This window comes from Scyliorhinus torazame, chromosome 29 (genome assembly GCF_047496885.1).
Source record: "Scyliorhinus torazame isolate Kashiwa2021f chromosome 29, sScyTor2.1, whole genome shotgun sequence".
Classification (NCBI taxonomy): Eukaryota; Metazoa; Chordata; class Chondrichthyes; order Carcharhiniformes; family Scyliorhinidae; genus Scyliorhinus; species Scyliorhinus torazame.
In genome coordinates, this window is record NC_092735.1 from 22,742,753 (window position 1) to 22,763,682 (window position 20,930).

Below are 20,930 nucleotides of genomic sequence, written 5' to 3' on the forward strand. Positions count from 1 at the left end.
GATTGGCATCAAGTCTGACTCCTCTGCTTGGCATTCCTTCCATCTCCCACTAAATGTGAAACCAATTGTTTCGAGGAGATAAAAGAGCAGAGCTGTTTCGACTCCTTTGGCCACTTATTCCTATTTTTAGATTAAATTAAATCGAATAAACCGTGGGCCAAACTATGTGGCAGCCCCTTAAAGGGGCACTGCCTTAAACAAAAATCAAATCACAAGGTAAACTTTAAACATTAGACCAAAACTTGAATAAGGCACGCGGGTCCCCACGGTGCCCACCGGGCATGGAAGGCCTTGACGGTGCCGGTAGATTATTGCTGAAAGGAGAGTCATGTGGCCGATACCTTTCGTCAGGTCCCCAACAGCACAATTGCAAGAGTGCCAAATTTCAATCAATCACAACAATTTATACTACAGGAATAAAGGGTGACAATGGATTGGCCGGTCGACTCTGATTGGCCGAGGTGTTGCCATGTAGAAGGCAATGGGGAACTATAGACAACCCAATCTCCCGGACCATTCAAGAAGGGGGCAAAGCATTGGGTGGGGTTACTGGGTTATGGGGATAGGGTGGAGATGTGGGCTTGGGTAGGGTGCTCTTTCAAAGAGCCGGTGCAGACTCGATGGGCCGAATGGCCTCCTTCTGCACTGTAAATTCTATGAAATCTATGAAAACAGATTATCAGAATACAGCGATACCCTATGCTGCACCCGCCCCCCCCCCCTCCCCCCTCACTATCCCCTTCCATTTATCTGAGCACTTCAGCGCTATGGCCAAGGACTCTATCGCAGCGCAAACAGGAGGGGGGACATGAGGCACCCCTGCCCCATTCCCTGAATTCACCTCATTCTTCTGCACACTCGCCTTCTGTTCTTTGTACAGCAGTTTTTTTAAATAAAAAAAAAAAACATTTAGAGTACCCAATTCATTTTTTCCAATTAAGGGGCAATTTAGCGTGGCCAATCCACCTACCCTGCGCGTCTTTGGGTAGTGGGGGCGAAACCCACGCAGTCACGGGGAGAATGTGCAAACTCCACACGGACAGTGACCCAGAGCCGGGATCGAATCTGGGATCTCGGCGCCGTGATCAGCAGGACTAACCCACTGCGCCACCATGCTGCCCTCTTGTACAGCAATTTAACCCACGCCACAAACTTAGGCCCAATCCCAAACCTCTCCAACACCGCAAACAAATAGCTCCACTCCACGCGATCGGACGCCTTCTCCGCATCCAGCGCCACCCCCAACTCCCTCCCTGCTGCCGGAGAACGCACCACATTCAACGGACGGCGAGTGTTCGACGACAACTGCCTGTCCTTTACGACTCCCCAATCACCTTCGGGAGTTACTCCTCCAACCTTCGGACCTTTCCCACCCGCTTGACCTCAGTTGGAAGAGTCGCTTTAAAAACAGCGCCTCTGACAGTGCAGGTGGTCCCACTCCCCCTCTCTTTCCCCATACTCCTGCAATTATTTTCTGCTCCAAGTGGTTATCTAATTCCTTTTTGAAGCTTACTATCTCTACATCCAGCAGCCTATCAGGCAGTGCATTCCAAATCCAGCCACCATTGCATAGAAGACATTCCTCCTCAGGTCGCCTTTGGCTCTTTTGCCACTTCCCTTAAATCTGTGCCCGCTGATTATCCAACCTTCAGCCAATCGAAACACAACTTTTCGACTGAATTGTGGAATCACATCGGAAGGTCGACATTTTATTTTGGGGTTTGCGAGGCTAAATGAGCAGGTGGGCCTTTTTTAAATTACCCAGGAGCTTGGAGAGCCTGTAGTTCCCCATCGCTTTGCCGTGGCAACAACTCAGCCAGCCAATCAGCGTCAACTTGCCAACCGAGCAGCAGACTTTTCTCCCGCAGTATGAATTGTCGTGATTGTTTGAAATTTGGCATTCTTGCATTTGTCCTGGTGAGTGCAGGATGAAAAACAACACTGAGACACAACGCTATCAATTGGCCGATCAATCTATACAGCCCATTTTACACCGATGCTAATCGCTAGGATTACTCCCTCAAGTGTGTCGCGAGCAAAAGGGTGGTCTCCACCCACAAAGCTTTGAGAGAGAGATGAGCTGGATGTTCCCTCTCTTTTGCAGGACATTTCCTTTGCGGAGCAGCCGGAGTGCCGAAGATCTGTTAGACACGAAGGATTACGTGTTGCCGCCGGCGGATTACAGTAGCAGCACAGCAAATGTGCCGCTCGCACCACCGCTGCCTTCCGGCACCTCCACAAGAAGCCATAGTCCAGCCCCTCCCAGTATGAACAGCAGGAGAAACAGTGCAACCAGCCTGGCCGTGTCGGAGAGCGGTCGGAGCAGGGTGAGTTCTGCAATCTCATTATTCCTGTTGAAGGAGGAGTTCTTCTATGGGCCAGGGTTTAGAAAACTCCAAAGTATATTATGGAGTTCACCTGACCTACAACTGTTTATTGAATGTGGCTAGGATGAGCACACGAGCCTGCCTATCAGGTGTTATTCAACAGAGTTCTTAGGCACATTTAATAAAAAGAAAGCTTTATTCTAAGAATTTAGTTAACATTTGTATAAACACACAGCAGTAAGATTTTTTATCAACTACAACCATAAAGACCCCACACATCTACAGTAATCTATATATAACCTTAATGGATTCTCCCTTAACTGTTCCAATTCAATGACAAAATCCAAGTAAAACCAGAAACCCCTTTTCAAAGGTGTGGCCCAGCACACGACACTCTTACTGGTATAGGACTTGTCATTGACACTCTGTTCCCCTTTTCAAACAGCAGGTTTGTATTCCTTCGAGAAAACAATGACCTCTTAAGTTATCAAGCAGTCTGGGAACAGCTTTTAAAATTAAGATAGAGAAACACTTCTTTCAACCTGTGCAGTTCGAGCCCAGTCCAAACTCAAAGCAAAAGTAAAACTCAGAGCCACAGCCCAGCTCCACCCACACAATGACACCACTGAAGCCATGTGATAAGACAAAACCATTTCTTAAAGGGACACTCCCATGGCAAGAACATCCAGTGCATTCTCTATGTTATGCTCCAGGAAGCCAGGTGATGAAGGATAGAACTGGAGCCAATATTTACACACTTTCAGAAGTGTTTACTTGCACATCGATAGAGAACAAGCAAGCAGCTCCTAACCCAGCACCCACAGTGTCTGTATGTGTCTATTTATGGGAGCTTAAGTGAATCACCAGCTAATACCCATCACCTGCATACAATTAAATACTATTAATATACCAATAAGTCTTAATTGCTGCGTGAATGTGTACGCATTGAGATGAACCTCCCTTCTTAGTGTTGTCCTATTTCCTGAATCGTGGATTCGCTCAGCTGTCCAGTTAGTCCTCCACCCTCATTCCCTCGCCATGATATTTTCACTTCCAAAACTCTTTTGAAATATTTCTACTGAATTGCCTTTCATCATTGTTTTGGGTCATAACTCGCTCGGCAGAAAGAAAATAAATTGAACTTTCTTTGCTCTAAGGAGAACATCCTCAGTAGGTGTCACAGTGGTTAGCACTGCTGCCTCGCAGCGCCAGCGACCCGGGTTCGATTCCGGCCTCGGGTGACCATCTGTGTGGAGTTTGTACATTCTCCCTGTGTCTGCGCGGGTTTCCCTCCGGGTGCTCCGGCTTCCTCCCACAGTCCAGTGATGTGCAGGTTAGGTGGATTGGCCGTGATAAATTGCCCCTTAGTGTCCAGGGATGTACAGGTTAGCTGGGGTTACGGGGATAGGGCGGGGATGTGGGCCTAGGTCGGGTGCTCTTTTGGAGGGTCGGTGCAGACTCGATGGGCCGAATGGCCTCCTCCTGCACTGTAGGGATTCTTACGTTTCACCTCATAGGTCACTCCCGGCCTCTAGTGACAATTCCCCAGAGATCCCCTGCTACATCTCCATTCTGTCAGGAATTTTTTAATTTAAAAAATTTCAATTTTTTTTTAAACCTTTTCTGAGTTACCAAGCCAGGGCTCAGAGTGTGGGTCAGGGGCGAACCCCTAATCCAGCTCCTCGCCTGCTCCAAAAAACGAATTCAAATTGAATCCAATTCATGGTCCCCACAAGAGAGACATACCAGATCTGAACCAAAGGCTCCATCTACAGACACTTGATCTTAGCCAAAAGGCCGAGAAGCGATTCAGGAATGTGCAGTAGGTTGACACCTGGTGGCCTCCTGGTGTATTGACACCCGCCCATGGACCCCTTGATATTTGACGCACCCCTGTACCATCACCCTTCCAGCCCCTGCCCTCTAGCAACCCCATACCCAATTGCCTGAAAGGCAATGCCAGTTGCCCATACATCAGGGTTGTTAGTACAGCAAACCTTTCTTTGGTCTACGACAATTGACATTGGTGTTAACTCTCTGCTCCCAGTGCCTGGTGCCCATTTATAAGGCCAACACATTGTATTCCCCAACTTTCTGACCCACACCCCTTTGTAAGATTGTCTCTCGTCATTAGGAGCAGGAAGTTGGCCCTATTATGAGCTAGTAAACTGACATAAACAGAACATTACAGATATGTGATCACAAACTGAGAGGTGTATGATCTTGCGATTATCTTGCAACTTGCCCCTTAAGACCTGGTTGCCCGCGGTACGAAGTCTTGCTCCGCACTTGAGGCCAAAGCTGGTTTCTTTTCCAACTTTATATCCGACTTGAAAGGCCGGCAGGGATTCTTTTGATGTTGTGGTGGGGGATTGTCACTTTCAGACCAGCCTTACTTTAAAAATTTTTTTTAGAGTACCCAATTCATTTTTTCCAATTAAGAAGCAATTTTAGAGTGTTCGATCCACCTACCTTGCACGTACTTGGGTTGTGGGGGGTGGGGGGGGCGAATCCCACGCAAACACGGGGAGAATGTGCAAATTCCACACGGACAGTGACCCAGAGCCGGGATCGAACCTGGGACCTCGGCGCTGTGAGACTGCAGTGCTACTCACTGCGCCACCGTGCTGCCCTCAGACCAGCCTTACTGAGTAAGGGTCACATGGGCAGAACGATCAGTCCACACCTAGCCCGGGGAATCTCCCTAAGGGAGGGACACTTCCGAGTCAGAGGGTGTGTACGATGGACGAGCTTGCAGCACGCAGCTAATGAAACAACCTTGTAATTAAAGTGGTTTGCTCAACCTAAGGTGCCTCAGGGGAGTACACCGCCACATGTGTATCATCATCCTCTTTCCCTGAGGATATTTTAAAGTCTGTGGGCGGGATTCTTCAGCCGCGCCTGCCGCGCGACTGGAAAACTCCCGCTCGATGTCAATGGACCTTTACATTGCCCGTGCCCATCTTGCGGCGGGCACGACCGAAGAATCCAGCTCCGTACTTTTTTATTTTATTTTACAGGATGTGCCAGCCTTCATTGCCCGTCCTTAGTTGTCCTCGAGGAGGTGGTGGAGAGCTGCCTTCTTGAACCCGCTGCGGTCCCTGAGGTGGGTGCGGGCACACCCACCGTGCTGTTAGGGTGGGAAATCCAGGCTATGGACCCAGCAACAGTGAAGGAACGCCGATGTATTTCCAAGTCAGGATGGGGAGCGAATTGGAGGGGAGCCTCCAGGTGGTGGTGCCTCCCATGTATCGCTCAGTTATGTTGTACTCTGAACAGCGGATGGCGGATGTGTTTCCTGAGGCCAGGGTTTCTATGGGGTGTGTTTCCTTCCCTTCAATCCTCTCTCTCCAGCCATCCTTAGGAAGGAACAATCCATTCTCACCCAGTAACCAACATCTCGGCTTCATAAAGCTCGGTCAAAAGGCGGAACGTGTGAGGCGGTTGAGAACTTGTCTATTGTGTTTACGAGTCCATCTCTGTCCTGCTGTAGTGACAGGACCAGTGTCCCCCCCCTGAAGCCCGCCAATTGCATCATTTTGACTTACGTTCTTCTCCCTCCCTCCACCCGCAGAAAAAATTTGCCTCAATCCTCCTGGACACGACCTCGCAGCCAGATTTCTGGTGGCTGCAGGGCAGCACCTCATTCTGCTAAATGTGGGGACACTCTGTAAGGACGCATGACTGTTTGACCCCACTGCTTGCAATGTTTAACCCTCTCCCACCCTGTGCAGTTTAAACGGCCCATCGCATAGTTGCAGATGTCCCAGGCCCATCGTGCACTTGACCCTCCCTTTTTATTAGGAGCCAGTCCTTAAATCGTTTTAATGTCGCTCATGTAATTCGGGAAGAGGGTGGCGTAGTGGTTTTGTCACTCTTCCAGTAATCCAGAGGCCCAGGGAAATGTTCTGGGGACCCAGGATCGAATCCCGCCAAGGGAGATGGTGAAATTTGAATTCCGTAAAAAGCAGCAATTAAAAGTCTAACGGTGACCATGAAACCCATTGTCGATTGCCATATCAACCCATCTGGTTTGCTATTGTCCCTTAGAATCATAGAATTTACAGTTCAGAAGGAGGCCATTCGGCCCATCGAGTCTGCACTGGCCCTTGGACAGAGCCACTTAAGCCCACACCTCCACCCTATCCCCGTACCCCATCCAACCTTTTTTTGGACACGAAGAGCAATTTAGCGTGGCCAATCCACCTAACCTGCACATCTTTGGACTGTGGGAGGAAACCGGAGCACCCGGAGGAAACTCACGCAGACACGGGGGGAACGTGCCAACTCCGCACAGGCAGTGACCCGAGCCGGGAATCAAGGCTGGGACACTGGAGCTGTGAAGCAACTGTGCTGACAACTGTGCTACCGTGCTGCCCTTCGGGAATGAAATCTGCCACGCTAATGTCCTTTAGGGAAGGAAACCTGCCATCCTTACCCGGTCTGGCCTACACGTGACTCCAGACCTCACAGCAATGTGGTTGACTCTTAACTGCCTCTCTGGAAATGGACACTCGGTTCAAGGACAATGAGGGATGGGCAATAACGATGCCCATATGAATTTAAAAAAACAAAGCAGTGTTCCCAGAGCACCTCACAGGAGTGTTACGAGATGCTATTTGACACCGAGCCAGAGAAAGGGACAACTGAATGAAAGTTTGGTCAAAGAAGGAAGGTTGGACTCATAGATGTTTCCAACACGGAAAGAGGCTCTCGGCCCATCACGTCCGCGCCAGCCATCACCTTATCTATTAGGGCAGGGAATTCGAGAGCTCAGACAGGACAGCTGGTGGGACAAAGGAAGTTGGGGATTCACCAGGGGAGAGCAAGGGTGAATAAAGTCTGCGGATGAAATTCATAGAATGAACGGCAGCCAAGAGCTTGCAAAGTACTTGTTATTGGGCTATGAAGTTGGTGCATTTTGCATTTAGTAAGTTATTCTCTTCTCCCCACTGAAATGTGACCTCTATACGTGCTTCTCCTCCAGTACCAAGTCCTCTCCCCCGGGTACATAGAACAATAGAACATAGAACATTACAGCGCAGTACAGGCCCTCGATGTTGTGCCGACCTGTGAAACCACTCTAAAGCCCATCTACACTATTCCCTTATCGTCCATATGTCTATCCAATGACCATTTGAATGCCCTTGGTGTTGGCGAGTCCACTACTGTTGCAGGCAGGGCATTCCACGCCCTTACTACTCTCTGAGTAAAGAACCTACCTCTGACATCTGTCTTATATCTATCTCCCCTCAATTTAAAGCTATGTCCCCTCGTGCTAGACATCACCATCCGAGGAAAAAGGCTCTCACTGTCCACCCTATCCAATCCTCTGATCATCTTGTATGCCTCAATTAAGTCACCTCTTAATCGTCTTCTGTCTAACGAAAACAGCCTCAAGTCCCTCAGCCTTTCCTCATAAGATCTTCCCTCCATACCAGGCAACATTCTGGTAAACCTCCTCTGCACCATTTCCAATGCTTCCACATCCTTCCTATAATGCGGTGACCAGAATTGCACGCAATACTCCAAATGCGGCCGCACCAGAGTTTTGTACAGCTGCAACATGACCTCATGGCTCCGAAACTCAATCCCTCTACCAATAAAAGCTAACACACCGTACGCCTTCTTAACAACCCTCTCAACCTGGGTGGCAACTTTCAGGGATCTATGTACATGGACACCGAGATCTCTCTGCTCATCCACACGGTGTACGTGGGTACATGGTGGTCGAGCTCTCCATTTCCCTCCACTTTGGGGTATTGTCGATTCCTGGCTTCGGCCATTCCCTATCTGACAGTTCGGCCGAGATCAGGCATCAATTTTAATGGAGATTGTTGGAATTTAGAAGGATGCGGGGGGATCTTATAGAAACATATAAAATTATGAAGGGAATAGATAGGATAGAAATGGGGAGGTTGTTTCCACTGGCAGGTGAAAGCAGAACTAGGGGGCATAGGGTTAGGGTTAGCACAAAATAAGGGGAAGTAGATTTAGGAGGAACCTTTTCACCCAAAGGGTTGTGAATCTATGGAATTCCTTGCACAGTGAAGCAGTTGAGGCTCCTTCATTCAATGTTTTCAAGATAAAGCTAGATAGTTTTTAATAATAATAGCTTATTGTCACAAATAGGCTTCAATGAAGTTACTGTGAAAAGCTCCTAGTTGCGCAAGGCTGCTGGCCTTGTTCTGCATTAAAAGCCAGCTGTTTAGCCCACGGTGCTAAACCAGCCTTATTTTTGAAGAATAAGGGAATAAAAGGTGTTCGGGGGGGAAGGTGGAGCTGAGTCCACAAAAGATCAGCCATGATCTCATTGAATGGCTGAGCAGGCTCGAGGGGCCAGATGGCCTACTCCTGCTCCTAGTTCTTATGTTCTTATCTCAGAGGGTGATTGATGGCCCGAATTTGTCGACTGCGCACAAGCCTGCTATCATTGTTAGCTTGTGTTCAGCTTCCAAACACTCATTTCACCCTCCTGGGCTGGTGGGTGCATGTTGAAACTAATTGCTGCAGAATCTACAGAGATGTTGAAATTTGGAAAGGCGTGGTTAATGTGCTCCACGGTATCTCTCTGTAGTCAAGTAGATAGCTTGTTGATGCTTGAAGACCCCATCACTTATTTTGAAACTGTTTGGCACACCAAAGATTATGTGTGGAGTTTGCACGTTCTCCCCATGTCTGCATGGGTTTCCTCCGGTTTCCTCCCACAGTCCAAGGACATGCAGGTTAGGTGGTTTGACCGGGCTAAATTGCCCCCGAGTGTCCAAAGGTTGGGTGGGGTTCCCGGGATAGGGTGGGAAATTGGGCCCAGGTAGGGTGGTCTTTCAAAGGGTCGGTGCCGAATGGCCTCCTTCTGCACTGTAGGGGCTCCCTGATAAATGGTGAACAGCTGCAATTATGAGGTGAGAGAGGGTTAATAGAAATTGTTTAACCTGATGGCCTTTCCTCTGACACTGTGCATGCACGCCTCACGTGATCTGTGAGGCTCCACTCTCTCTCCCTGTCTTTGCCCCTGAGTGTTGTACTACTTAATGATAAGGCAGCTTCTCAATTTTAGCCTCAAGGATTTGCACGACTGAATGAGCCATTTGTAAGGCTGTGTTTGAGTGCGGTTGAAAATATTCTAGTGCTGTGTGTTTCTCCTTATCGCCCTGCCCTGAGCATTGTACATTGTCCTGTGGCGTTACAGCCACTGTTCAAGGGATGGAGCATATCGGCCAGAGCAATGCAGACAGCCCTCGGACGTACAACACAATTGGTCCCCGTAAAACCACGCCGTAAGTCGAAACAAAGTTGTAATCGATTTTCCCATAAGGACAATGGGGGATTGGTTCCTGATCCAAGGCTGGGAATCCTCATTGATGCCCCAGGGTGTTAAATGCCCAGTCATGTCGCTGAGGTGACTAATGATGACTGCACGCCTTAGCACAAGTTCCTCGGTTCGTATGGAGGATATAGTGAAGCCATTTGATCGCTGTCAGTAACCTGTTTAACCTTGAACCTTTGCGAGTCTGAGCACTTATTGAAGATAACATTAGTATATAAATGCATTAAAATCGCGACAGTTGCAGCAACAATATAAAAAATAATAATAACTTAGAGTACCCAATTTATTTTTTCCAATTAAGGGGCAATTTAGTGTGGCCAATCCACCTAACCTGCACATCTTTGGGTTGTGGGGACGAAACCCACGCAAACACGGGGAGAATGTGCAAACTCCACACGGACAGTGACCCAGAGCCGGGATCGAACCTGGGACCTCGGTGCGGCGTGAGGCAGCTGTGCTAACCACTGTGCTGCCCCCCCAGCAATAAAATTTAATGGGATAAAACACTCATATCCAACCTAATAAAGATGGTTTGACCTGCCCAGCCATCCATATGCATGGCACAGAATGCCAATGCACCCCCATGAACGTGCTGGCGTGGCGTTGTAAAGTCGAAACTGATGTTGTAGAGTAGTAGAGTACTTCTACAGCACAGAAAGAGGTCCTTCGGCCCATCGTTTTTGAGCCGGCCTGCATGCACCTATCTATCCTACTCCCATTTCCCAGCACTTGGTCCATGGCGTTGTGTGCTGTGGGGTTACAAGTGCTCTTGTAATGCTTCTTAAATGTTGTGAGGGCTCCCGTACCTCCCACCCTTCTAGGCAGCGAGTTCCAGATTTCCACCACCCTCTGGGTGAAAATGTTTTTCCCTAAGGAAAACAACCCCGGCCTCTCTCCATAGCCGAAACGCTCCAGCCCAGGCAACATCCTGGAGCATCTCCTCTGCACCCCCTCAAGTGCAGTCAGATCCTTCCGATAGCGTGCCGACCAGTCAAAATGGGGTGTCAATTTATAATCGTCGTGAAGTGCCGCCCGTTGTGATTTGAACGTCGTAAAGGCGAGAACTGCCTGTGAGGTAAATACTCACACCCTTTGAAAGGTGAAGGAAAGAGGTGACAGCAGGTGGCGCTATTGCATTGTGGAAGATGAAGAACAGATTTGGCCTAGTTCCCCATCACTGTGTTCAGCTTTGGGAAAGACGTCAAGCGTATGCCTTATACATGACTAATAATGTGGCTTTTCCCCTCATTCTTTTTTTTTTAAGAAACATTTTATTGAGGTGCTTTTGGTACTGTAACAACAACAAAAATAAACAATATACATGAAACCATAAACATCGTGCAAAAGCCATTTACCTTTTATACAGGTGCCACCCTTATTGACCCCACACTCTAAGCTAAACTACTCCCCCCCACCCCACCCCCCACCCCCCCATCTGCTGACGATTAATTTCCCGCAAAGAAGTTGACGAACGGTTGCCACCTCCGGGCGAACCCTAACAGTGGCCCTCTCAAGGCGAACTTGATTTTCTCCAAACAGAGAAAGCTAGCCATGTCCGATGGCCAGTTCTCCGACTTCAGGGGCTTTGAGTCCCTCCATACCAATAGTATCCGTCTTCGGGCTACCAGGGAAGCAAAGGCCAGAACGTCTGCCTCTTTCTCCTCCTGGATTCCCGGGTCTTCTGACACCCCGAAAATCGTCACCCCTGGACTCAGCGCCACCCTTGTTTTTAACACCGTGGACATGTGTCCACAAACCCCTGCCAAAATCCCCTAAGCTTTGGACATGTCCAGAACATGTGGACATGGTTCGCTGGTCCTCCCGCACATTTTGCACACCTGTCTTCCAGCCCAGAGAATCTGCTCATCTGGGCCACTGTCATGTGAGCCCGGTGCACAACCTTAAATTGTATCAGGCTGAGCCTGGCACATGTTGTGGACGCGTTGACTCTACTCAACGCATTCGCCCATAGACCATCCTCTATCTCACGTCCCAGCTCCTCCTTCCACTTGCGCTTCAGCTCCTCGGTCTGCGTCTCCTCCGACCCCATAAGCTCCTTATAAATGTCCGAGGCGCACACACACACACCATCTAAATTATTGATTCTATTTAATCACATTGGTTGAGGGATTACTAGTGGCCACGATAAAATCCCCTGCTCAAATCCTTCATGTCCACCTGAGAGACGTTTGATTCTCCCCTCCAACAGTGTGCACTCCCTCAGAACTGTGCTAGAGTGTCCGTTTACTCTTTCTTTTATGCTTTTATTGGATATGGGCATCGTTGGCTAGGCTAACATTCATTGCCCATCACTAATTTCCCTTGAGAAGGTGCTGGTGAGCTGCCTTCTTGAAAGGCTGTAGTCCGCATGGTGCAGGTACACCCACACCGCTGTTAGAGAGGGCAATCCCAGATTTTGACCCAGCGTTCATGTCACCAGAGTGGGTTTCAATGGGATTCCTACATTCAACGGCATGACCATCGCAGAATCCTCTATCAACATCCTGGGGACTACCATTGACCAGAAACTGAACTGGACCAACCATATAAATGCGGCGGCTACCGCAGGCTAGAGGCTGGGAATTCTGTGGTGAGTAACTCACCTCCTGTCTCCCCAAAGCCGGTCCACCATCTACAAGGCACAAGTCAGGAGTGTGATGGAATACTCTCCATTTGCCTGGATGAGCGCAGCTCCCAACAACACTCAAGAAGCTCGACATCATCTAGGGCAAAGCAGCTTCATTGGCACCCCATCCACAAACATTCACTTCCTCTACCAGCAACGCACATTGGCAGCCGTGTGTACCATCTACAAGATGTGTTGCAGCAACTCAGCAAGGCTCCTGAGACAGAACCTTCCTGGACCCCGACCACTACCATTTAGAAGGACAAGGGCAGCAGATACATGGGGAACCCCACCACCTGGAGGTTCCCCAAAGTCACTCACCGTCCTGACTTGGAAATATATTGGCTGTTCCTTCACTATCGCTGGGTCAAAATCCTGGAACTCCCTCCCTAACAGCACCAGGGGTGTGCCTGCACCACATGGATTGTATCTGTTCAACAAGACTGCTCAAGGGGCAATTGGAGATGGGCCATATATTCTGGCCTGGCCAGCGACGCCCACATCCTGTGACATGAGTGAGAGTTCTACTCACCAAGCCACAAATCTTAGACTTGCCGCTAGGGCGAGTTGACCTTCTGTACTGTTCTCAAGTTTGGTGTGGTAATTGTGAACAGAACACCTGAACCTTTTACTTGCCATGGCATTTTTTATGAGGAATGAACGGAGATATTTCCAAGTCAGGCTGGTGTGTGGCTCGGCGGGGAACTTGCAGGTGGTGGTGTTCCCCTGTGTCTGTTGCCCTTGTCCTTCAAGGCGACAATGGTCGTGGGTTTAAAAGGAGCCTTGGTGAGTTGCTGCAATGAACCTTGTAGATGCCCCACAGGGCAGCACGGTAGCATTGTGGATAGCACAATTTCTTCACAGCTCCAGGGTCCCAGGTTCGGTTCCGGTTTGGGTCACTGTCTGTGCGGAGTCTGCACATCCTCCCCGTGTGTGCGTGGGTTTCCTCCCGGGTGCTCCGGTTTCCTCCCACAGTCCAAAGATGTGCAGATTAGGTGGATTGGCCATGATAAATTGCCCTTAGTGTCCAAAATTGCCCTTAATGTTGGGTGGGGTTACTGGGTTATGGGGATAAAGTGGAGGTGTTGACCTTGGGTAGGGTGCTCTTTCCAAGAGCCGGTGCAGACTCGATGGGCCGAATGGCCTCCTTGTGCACTGTAAATTCTATGATAAGATGGCGCACACGGCTGCCACTGTGCGTCAGTGGTGGAGAGAGTGCATGATCGAACCTCGCCTAAAATATATTGCACAATCTATATTCTAAATTGGACCCATGCATAATTAACTCTCCATAATTCTTCGTCGCATACAATCTTGAAGTTTTATTTCTGCGGAATGTTTGATATACGCAAATGCAAGTTATGGGCAGAATCAGATTTGATGATAGTCACCGTGACAGGGTTTTAGAGATCTTGGTGTGAGATAGCCTCCCCGACAAAAAATTCACAGCTCAGAAAACTTTTAATAAGCATGGATATATGATTTTCTTTCAAAAAAATGCATGTGTGTATCTGTCTGTCACTGAGGGTTTCAACTAAATGCAACACAACATCTTATTCTTTAATGAACAATGATAACCCCAGATTCCTTCTTCTCTTCTTAGGTCTTAAGTGGCGCCGATTCCCAGCCGGAGCTCTTTCCACGGTGAGATGTATTTACAATCCAGCCATTCTCCAGAGTCTGGGCATGATTTGAATAATGCTTGACAAAATGTATTTACTGTGCATCTCCTTCAGGCACACTTCCTGCGCATGTCCCATGTGTTCTGTCAATAAGTCTGGGGTCACCAGCCAACCCTCTCCCTTGCCAGCTCTGCCCTAGAGACCTCCAGGAATTAAATCATCTCACAAAGAAATCGATCTGTGCGCACTTTTGATTTTGCTGTTGTTGGGGCTAGTTTAGCACAGTGGGCTAAACAGCTGGCTTGTAATGCAGAACAATGCCAGCAGCGTGGGTTCAATTCCCGTACTGACCTCCCCGAACAGATGCCGGAATGTGGCAACTTGGGGCTTTTCACAGTAACTTCATTGAAGCCTACTTGTGACAATAAGCGATTATTATTATTAAACATTGGTCATGAGGAGGAAGGCTGTTTGATTGAAAGTCAAGTGTTATCCAATTAATGAAGGAAGGGTGTGCTCACTTTCTGATTGGTGTGGGAGGCCGGCGTTGTTAGGATCCCGGACGGGAACCCAACAATTTGCAATGGGAGAAACTGTCTCACAGGAACGATGAAGGTGACCAATAGGTATCTTTTGTGTTCAAACAAACTTTAATTAAATCGCAGCATTAACTACATTAGCAACAAATAAATAGCGTTATAGTTAACAGTTAGAACAGTTCTTGAGTAAAAGAGAAAGCCTTAACTTACTTCCTAAATCTGCCACTATATTCCAATTAAGCAAACCAATATATTCCAAATGCCACTCATGAATAAAATTAACAATCAGTTTTCTACTTACTTTTCTGTGGAGAAACTTCAGAGAGAGAACTTTTCAGGACCAAAATGAAACACCTCTGTTCAGATAAGGGTTCTAGGACCAACTGACTTTTCACACAGACCTGGCTCCTCCCATTAACTGCGTCATCTGTACCCAAAACATAAGGCATTTTTTTTCCTTTTTACAAGATGTTCCTTGACTTGTTTAGCCAGGGCACAATACCCCTCATAAACTATCTACACCCCAGGTGTCCTTCAAATGTAAACAATATTCCATTAGCCACCTACCTGAAAACAAGTAAATGGTTCACAAGATCTGTTAACAGAACACTTCACCTGCAAATCAATGATTACCTCACTCTTACAACATCTTAATCACAACTCTAGCAGTCATATTGTCTGTATGCATCTCAACCCAGGTTTTAATAGCATTACTGCAAAACGTCTAAGATATAAAATATGGCAATTTCTTATCTTCATCACAGTGCATTGCAAGCCAGGTGACCAGTGGCAGGAGTGTTGGGCTAGGGCAGTGGGAGGCAGGAGATCATGTGATGTAATCTCCAGGGCGGAATTTTCTGGCCCCTCCCACCGGTGGGATTTTCTGCTCCTACCGAAGTCAATGGAGTTTCCAGTGGCTCACTGAATTTTACAGCCCCCTACCCCTCACTGCCACGGGGTTGTAGAACATGTCCAATCAGGGTTGACAACCCCATATCTAGACCAGTGCTATACAATTGGCGGAGCTCAGTTTAAGGCAGGTTGGGGTAACCTGCAGCTCAGGGATCACATGTGGCCATCTGGGTTCCGAGTGCGGCCCACGAGACATTTTGTTGACCGTTGCCCACGCGCATGGTCCACATTCCGCTGATTTCCGTCGTTGTCGTTTTTTTTCCTGCCGGTATGGCTGAAGTGATTCGGAAGTAAAGCGAGGGCGAGTGAGGCGAGGAGCGTGCTGATTGCTCACAACATTGACCGTGAGAGCCGTGCGCTCCCTCTGTGTCCAAAGTGTAAATATTTCTTTTGTTTTTACCATTTGAAGTTGATGACAGTTCTATTGATATATAAACGATTAAGCATTTTCTGCAACTCGTTATGAAATATCCAGCGTGTATTAAATGTATTTAATCTTTTTCACGGGGTCACGGTTAGTGACTGAGCCCCGATTTCAATCTTGCGGCCCCCTGAGATGAAGGAGGGCCCGTCATGGGGCCCACTCTCTAGCCGAGGTTGCCGATCACAGGTTGAAGGGGTCTCCCACTTAGGACGGATTTGAGGAGGGTTTTCTTCACTCTGTTGGCCTTGGCATTCTCCTCCTCAGCAGGAGATGATGGAATGTGGCCGTGGCTGAGTTAGGCAGATTTTTGATCGCTCAGGGGGTCAGGGGGTTATGGGGTCAGGAGTTACGGGGGGCAGGCCACAATCACGGGGTGGAATTTAACGGCCATGCCGTGGCTGGTGGCTTACGTCTGCTCCAATTCCTGACGCTCTTATGACATTTAGAAGAACAGGGTGAGAATGGGAACGGTGGTTAATTCTTGTTTGCCTTTTTATTTAAACCTCTCTCTCTCTGTCTCTCTCTCTCAGAGGAACCAATCCTTTCGCCACTGTGAAGCTTAAACCTACCGTCACCAATGACCGATCGAAACCCTTCGTGAGGTAAAATGGACATCTTACAAAGCAAATCCAATTGCACTTTATTACCAGCAGGGGGAGCATGATCAGTAATGCTGGCCAGCTGCGGAAACCTCTTGCCTCTTGCATTTAGACGCCAGAGGAAAATAAAAAATCTAATTTTCTACCAGAAGCTCTTTAATTAGGAACTATTTCAATGCCTCTACTTCGCAAAGCCTGTCACTGGGAATTTTGATGATGAGCGAGGTAATTACAGATGTCACAAGAGAGAAGATGAATGACCGCTCTGCCTGCCATCGATTCTTGATTCTGTGAACACAAGCGGACAGTTTTAACCATCAAGGAGGGGAGGGGGGGGGGGGGGGGGGGGGGGGAGAGGGTGGGGGGGGGGGGGGGGAGGGGGGGGGGGGGGGAGGAGGGGGGGGGAGTGGATTGTGACGGGAATTAATTTATTTCCGCGTGGTGCGCAGTGGGAGGCACAGTTCTTTCAATTTGGGCTCTATGTAGCGATGTAGGATTTGGCATATCGCTCCTGATTGGGTAGGAGATACAAATAATTATTGGTAAGCGGGAGGCCCCATTTGTCCCGGGGGCAGGGGGGGGGGGGGGGCAGGGGGGCTAGGCGGTGCAGAGATCCACTTGAGCCCCGTTGTGTAATCATCACCTTCCAGGATGTCAAAGGAAGAGTAGGGAGACCCTTTGCGAACTGGGATGCGATCGGAAGAATGGGAAAGAACATTTGCCCCGGGGTTCAATTAAAATTGGGTCTATACTCTCCGGAGGTTAGAATGATGAGAGGCGATCTAACTGAAACATGTAAGATTCTGAAAGGACCTGGCAGGGTAGGGATCGGAGAGTCCGGGTTAGGACTCAGATGAGGGCGTCTTCACTCAAGAGGAATTCTTTGGAATTCTCAATCCCAGAGGGTTGTGGGATGCTCCATCGTTGAGTATATTTAAGATTAAGAGAGAGAGAGACAGGTTGCTGGTTTCTTCGGGAACGAGGAGTCGGCAGAAGAGCAGAGTTGAAGATCGGCCGTGATTGCATCGCTGAACCGGCTTGAAGGCCGAATGGGCTACTCTTGCCCCTATTTCTTCTGCTCCAGAGTTCCAGCACCTGCCGCACTTCACCTTTGTAGAAGTGGCACATTTGGTCCGTGTCACTGAGCTAGAGAGAGGACAATAAACTCAATTCAGTGGCTCTTCACAGAAAGGGCACAGGCTCAGCTACGGGATAAGGACCAAAGTGGTTAGGTCTGTAATAGTCAAGTGACCTCTGACCCTCACTATCATGCCTCCCCCATGCAAGAAAGATAATGCAGAAAGAAAGGCTGATGTATATTGTGTCTTAAATGTGCTCAGGGCATTCCTAAGTGCTTTACGAACGATGAAGATTATTTTACAATGTTATCACCATTGTATTGTTGGAAAGGCGGCAGTCAGTTGTGCACAGCAAGCTCCCACAGACAGCAACGGGACGATGAACAGATAATCTGCTGTAGTTATGTTGTTCGAGGGGCTGATCTTTTCAAAATATGGTCCCATGGGATCTTCCCATGGGAGGGCCGATAGGGCATTGGTCGAACGTCTCATGGGGAAGGCTGCACCCCCGACAGTGCAGAGTCCCCTCTCCGCTCTGAGCTGGGGGAGTGCACTGGGGGAGTGTCAGGACTGAGATTTTTGTGTAGCGGAGCGGGGACTTGAACCCACATCCTCCTAACTCAGAGCGTCTGGCATCGAGCGTCTGGAGTGGGTTTCCAGTTCTGGAGGAGGCAACCACAAGAGGGCAGAATCAGGTGACAAAAACAGAGAAGGGGAGAAGTAACATGAGAGTGAGCAACAGGCTAGTAGTAATATAATGTAGCCTTTACGGGCAGCACGGCGGCACAGTGGTTAGCACTGCTGCCTCACAGCGCCAAGGACCCGGGTTCAATTCCACCCTTGGGTGACTGTCGGTGCAGAGTCTGCACGCTCTCCCCGTGTCTGCGTGGATTTCCTCCGGGTGCTCCGGTTTCCTCCCACAGTCGAACGATATGGGAGGAGGATTGACCGTGCTAAATTGCCCCTTAGTGTCCATAAAAAGATGTGTAGGTCGGATTAAGGGGTTAATGGGACAGGACGGGGGAGTGAACTTGGCTGAAGTCCTCTTTCACAGGGTCGGTGCAGATTCAATGGGCCAAATGGCCTCCTTCTGCACTGTAGCGATTCTATGATTTAAACCTTCAGCACACGTAGAGGTGAAATTAAAAACAAAGATGGGTTGAATCAGTTAGTTTTTTCTGTCCTTTGCAAAACACTGAGCTGTCAATTACCTTTGTAGACTGTTTCCTTTGCTTTTCAGCCTCTTTGAGTGGCAGGAAAGCGCTAACTCTGGGCTGAACTGCAAACCTGTTTTTGCTCCTTAACAGCATGTTGGTAATTGCTTCCACCCTGGGCTTTTGTGGATTAACAGTGTGGTTTTCACACCTTTCAATGCGTTGGTCCCTCCTGCAGAGATTGGCTCTGTCCCAGGACCCCTGCAACATAGGTGTTGGTGTACTGGTATTGCCACTCGGCTAGCAATCCAAAGACCCAGCGGTAATTCTCTGGGGAGCTGGGTTTGCATCTACCACGGCAGATGATGCAATTCGAATTCAATAAAAAATTCCGGAATTAAAGTGCACAAAACCATTGCTGATTGCCGTAAAAACCCACCTGGTTCACTAATGGGCTGGATTAGCTCAGTGGGCTAGACAGCTGGTTTGTGAGGCAGAACATGGCCAAAATTCCCGCACTGGCTGAGAATTCTGAATTCTCCCTCAGTGTGCCCGAACAGGCGCCGGAATGTGGCGACTAGGGGCTTTTCACAGTCACTTCATACTTGTAACAATAAAAGATTATTATTACTATTAATGCCCCTTAGGGAAAGAAATCTGCCACCCCGGCTTGGGTTACTGTCTGTGCGGAGTCTGCACGTTCTCCCCGTGTCTGCGTGGGTTTCCTCCGGGCGCTGCGGTTTCCTCCCACAAGTCCCGAAAGACGTGCTTGTTGGGTGAATTGGACGTTCTGAATTCTCCCTCCGTGTACCCGAACAGGCGCCGGAGTGTGGTGACTAGGGGCTTTTCACAGTTACTTCATTGCAGTGTTAACGTAAGCCTACTTGTGACACTGATAACGATTATGATTATTGTTGCTGTTGCAGGTCTTAGAATGCAGAGGCCCCAAGCTAACGCTCTGGGGAATCATCCAGAGGTGTAATACTCTGGGTTCGAATCCCACCATGACAGATGGTGAAATTTGAATTCAATAAAAACCTGGAATTAAAAGTCTAATGGTGACATGCCGTTGCCATAAGAACCCATCGGGTTCACTAATTTCCTGAAGGGAAAGAAATCTGCTGTTCCCACCTGATCTGGCCTAAATGTGACTCCAGATGACACTTAATAAATGCCCTCTGAAATGGCCGAGCGAGCCACTCAGCTCAAGGGCAATTCGGGATGGGCAACAAATGACGGCCCAGCCGGAGGCGCCCACATCCCGTAAATGGATTAAAAAAAAATTACCACTCTGCCACCAGTGCAGACTCGGCGGGCCGAATGGCCTCCTTCTGCACTGTAGGAATTCTGTGGTGATCTGATTCCCCCATGATTGGTGCGAGCTCCACATGAGCCCCCTCTCCTAATCTAATCCTGTCCTCATCTAACCCAGACCCTCCTCCTGTTCCTCCATCATGCTTATCTGCATTCCCCGAGCATGACCCAAAGTGAAAATGTCCGCTGCGTGCAGCCTGACTCCAAAAGACCCCTGGTTCACCCGACTGGTAAAGGGCAGATATGATTCAAGTCAACATGCCCTTCTAATGAGACACCGAGGCTGCTGGGTGCGTGATGCTACATAGATATGGGATCCGATCCTTCTCCAGTTTCACAGCTCCTGTGGATTCTTTTGCATTGGTTCAAATCCAGCTCGGGCTGAATTACTGATGGCTCCAGTTTCGTGCTGGATACGGATCTTATTCTTTCGCCTCTAGGGCCAGGGTTCATGGGCAGTGCAACTAGTTTAATGGAGGCTCCTTGGTAAATTGGACCATTACAGTTCCAGGTTGGCATGAGTTCCCCAAAAAACCAACACGAATGGCCCAACTGGAGATATTGGGTAAGAGATATTCAGATGTTACGCGACTGGGTTTAGTATCAAGACGGCATGTTCTGTTCCTTGCCATGACAGGGCGAGTCGGCAGGAAGTGGGGGGAGGTCTGTGATCCGCCACGCAAGATCAACCTTAGCACTGGCATTAGGCGTAGGAGCAGAAGTAGGCCATTCAGCCCATCGTGTCTGCTCCGCCATTCAACTGATCCGAACTGATAAAATCCTCAACTCCACTTTCCCGCCTTAATAAATAAATAACCTTTATTGTCACAAGTAGGCTTACATTAACACTGCAATGAAGTTACTGTGAAAAGCCCCGAGTCGCCACATTCCGGCGCCTGTTCGGGCACACTGAGGGAGAATTCCGAATTCTCAGCTGGTACAGGAATTGAACCCGCGCTGCTGGCCTTGTTCTGCATCACAACCCAGCTGTCTAGCCCAGTGAGCTA

At 48.8% G+C, this 20,930-nt stretch overlaps 1 protein-coding gene and 1 non-coding gene across 5 annotated transcripts in view; one reads left to right on the top strand and one right to left on the bottom strand.

Annotated features, from left to right (window-relative positions):
• Positions 1-16,527, top strand: part of LOC140403928 (BAR/IMD domain-containing adapter protein 2-like 2) — a 77,599-nt gene extending 61,072 nt beyond the window's left edge. For all 4 annotated transcript variants that reach the window (XM_072492189.1, XM_072492187.1, XM_072492186.1 and 1 more), the window contains 3 exons: positions 2,105-2,327; positions 13,884-13,924; positions 16,308-16,527. In XM_072492189.1, the coding sequence (XP_072348290.1) occupies positions 2,105-2,327; positions 13,884-13,924; positions 16,308-16,383 (340 nt within the window). In that variant the 3' untranslated portion in view covers positions 16,384-16,527. The remainder of the gene's footprint in view (positions 1-2,104; positions 2,328-13,883; positions 13,925-16,307) is intronic.
• On the bottom strand, positions 3,943-4,136 carry LOC140404173 (U2 spliceosomal RNA). The gene has a single exon (XR_011938473.1). It is a non-coding gene; the product is annotated as a U2 spliceosomal RNA (small nuclear RNA).
• Positions 16,528-20,930: the final 4,403 nt, after the last annotated feature.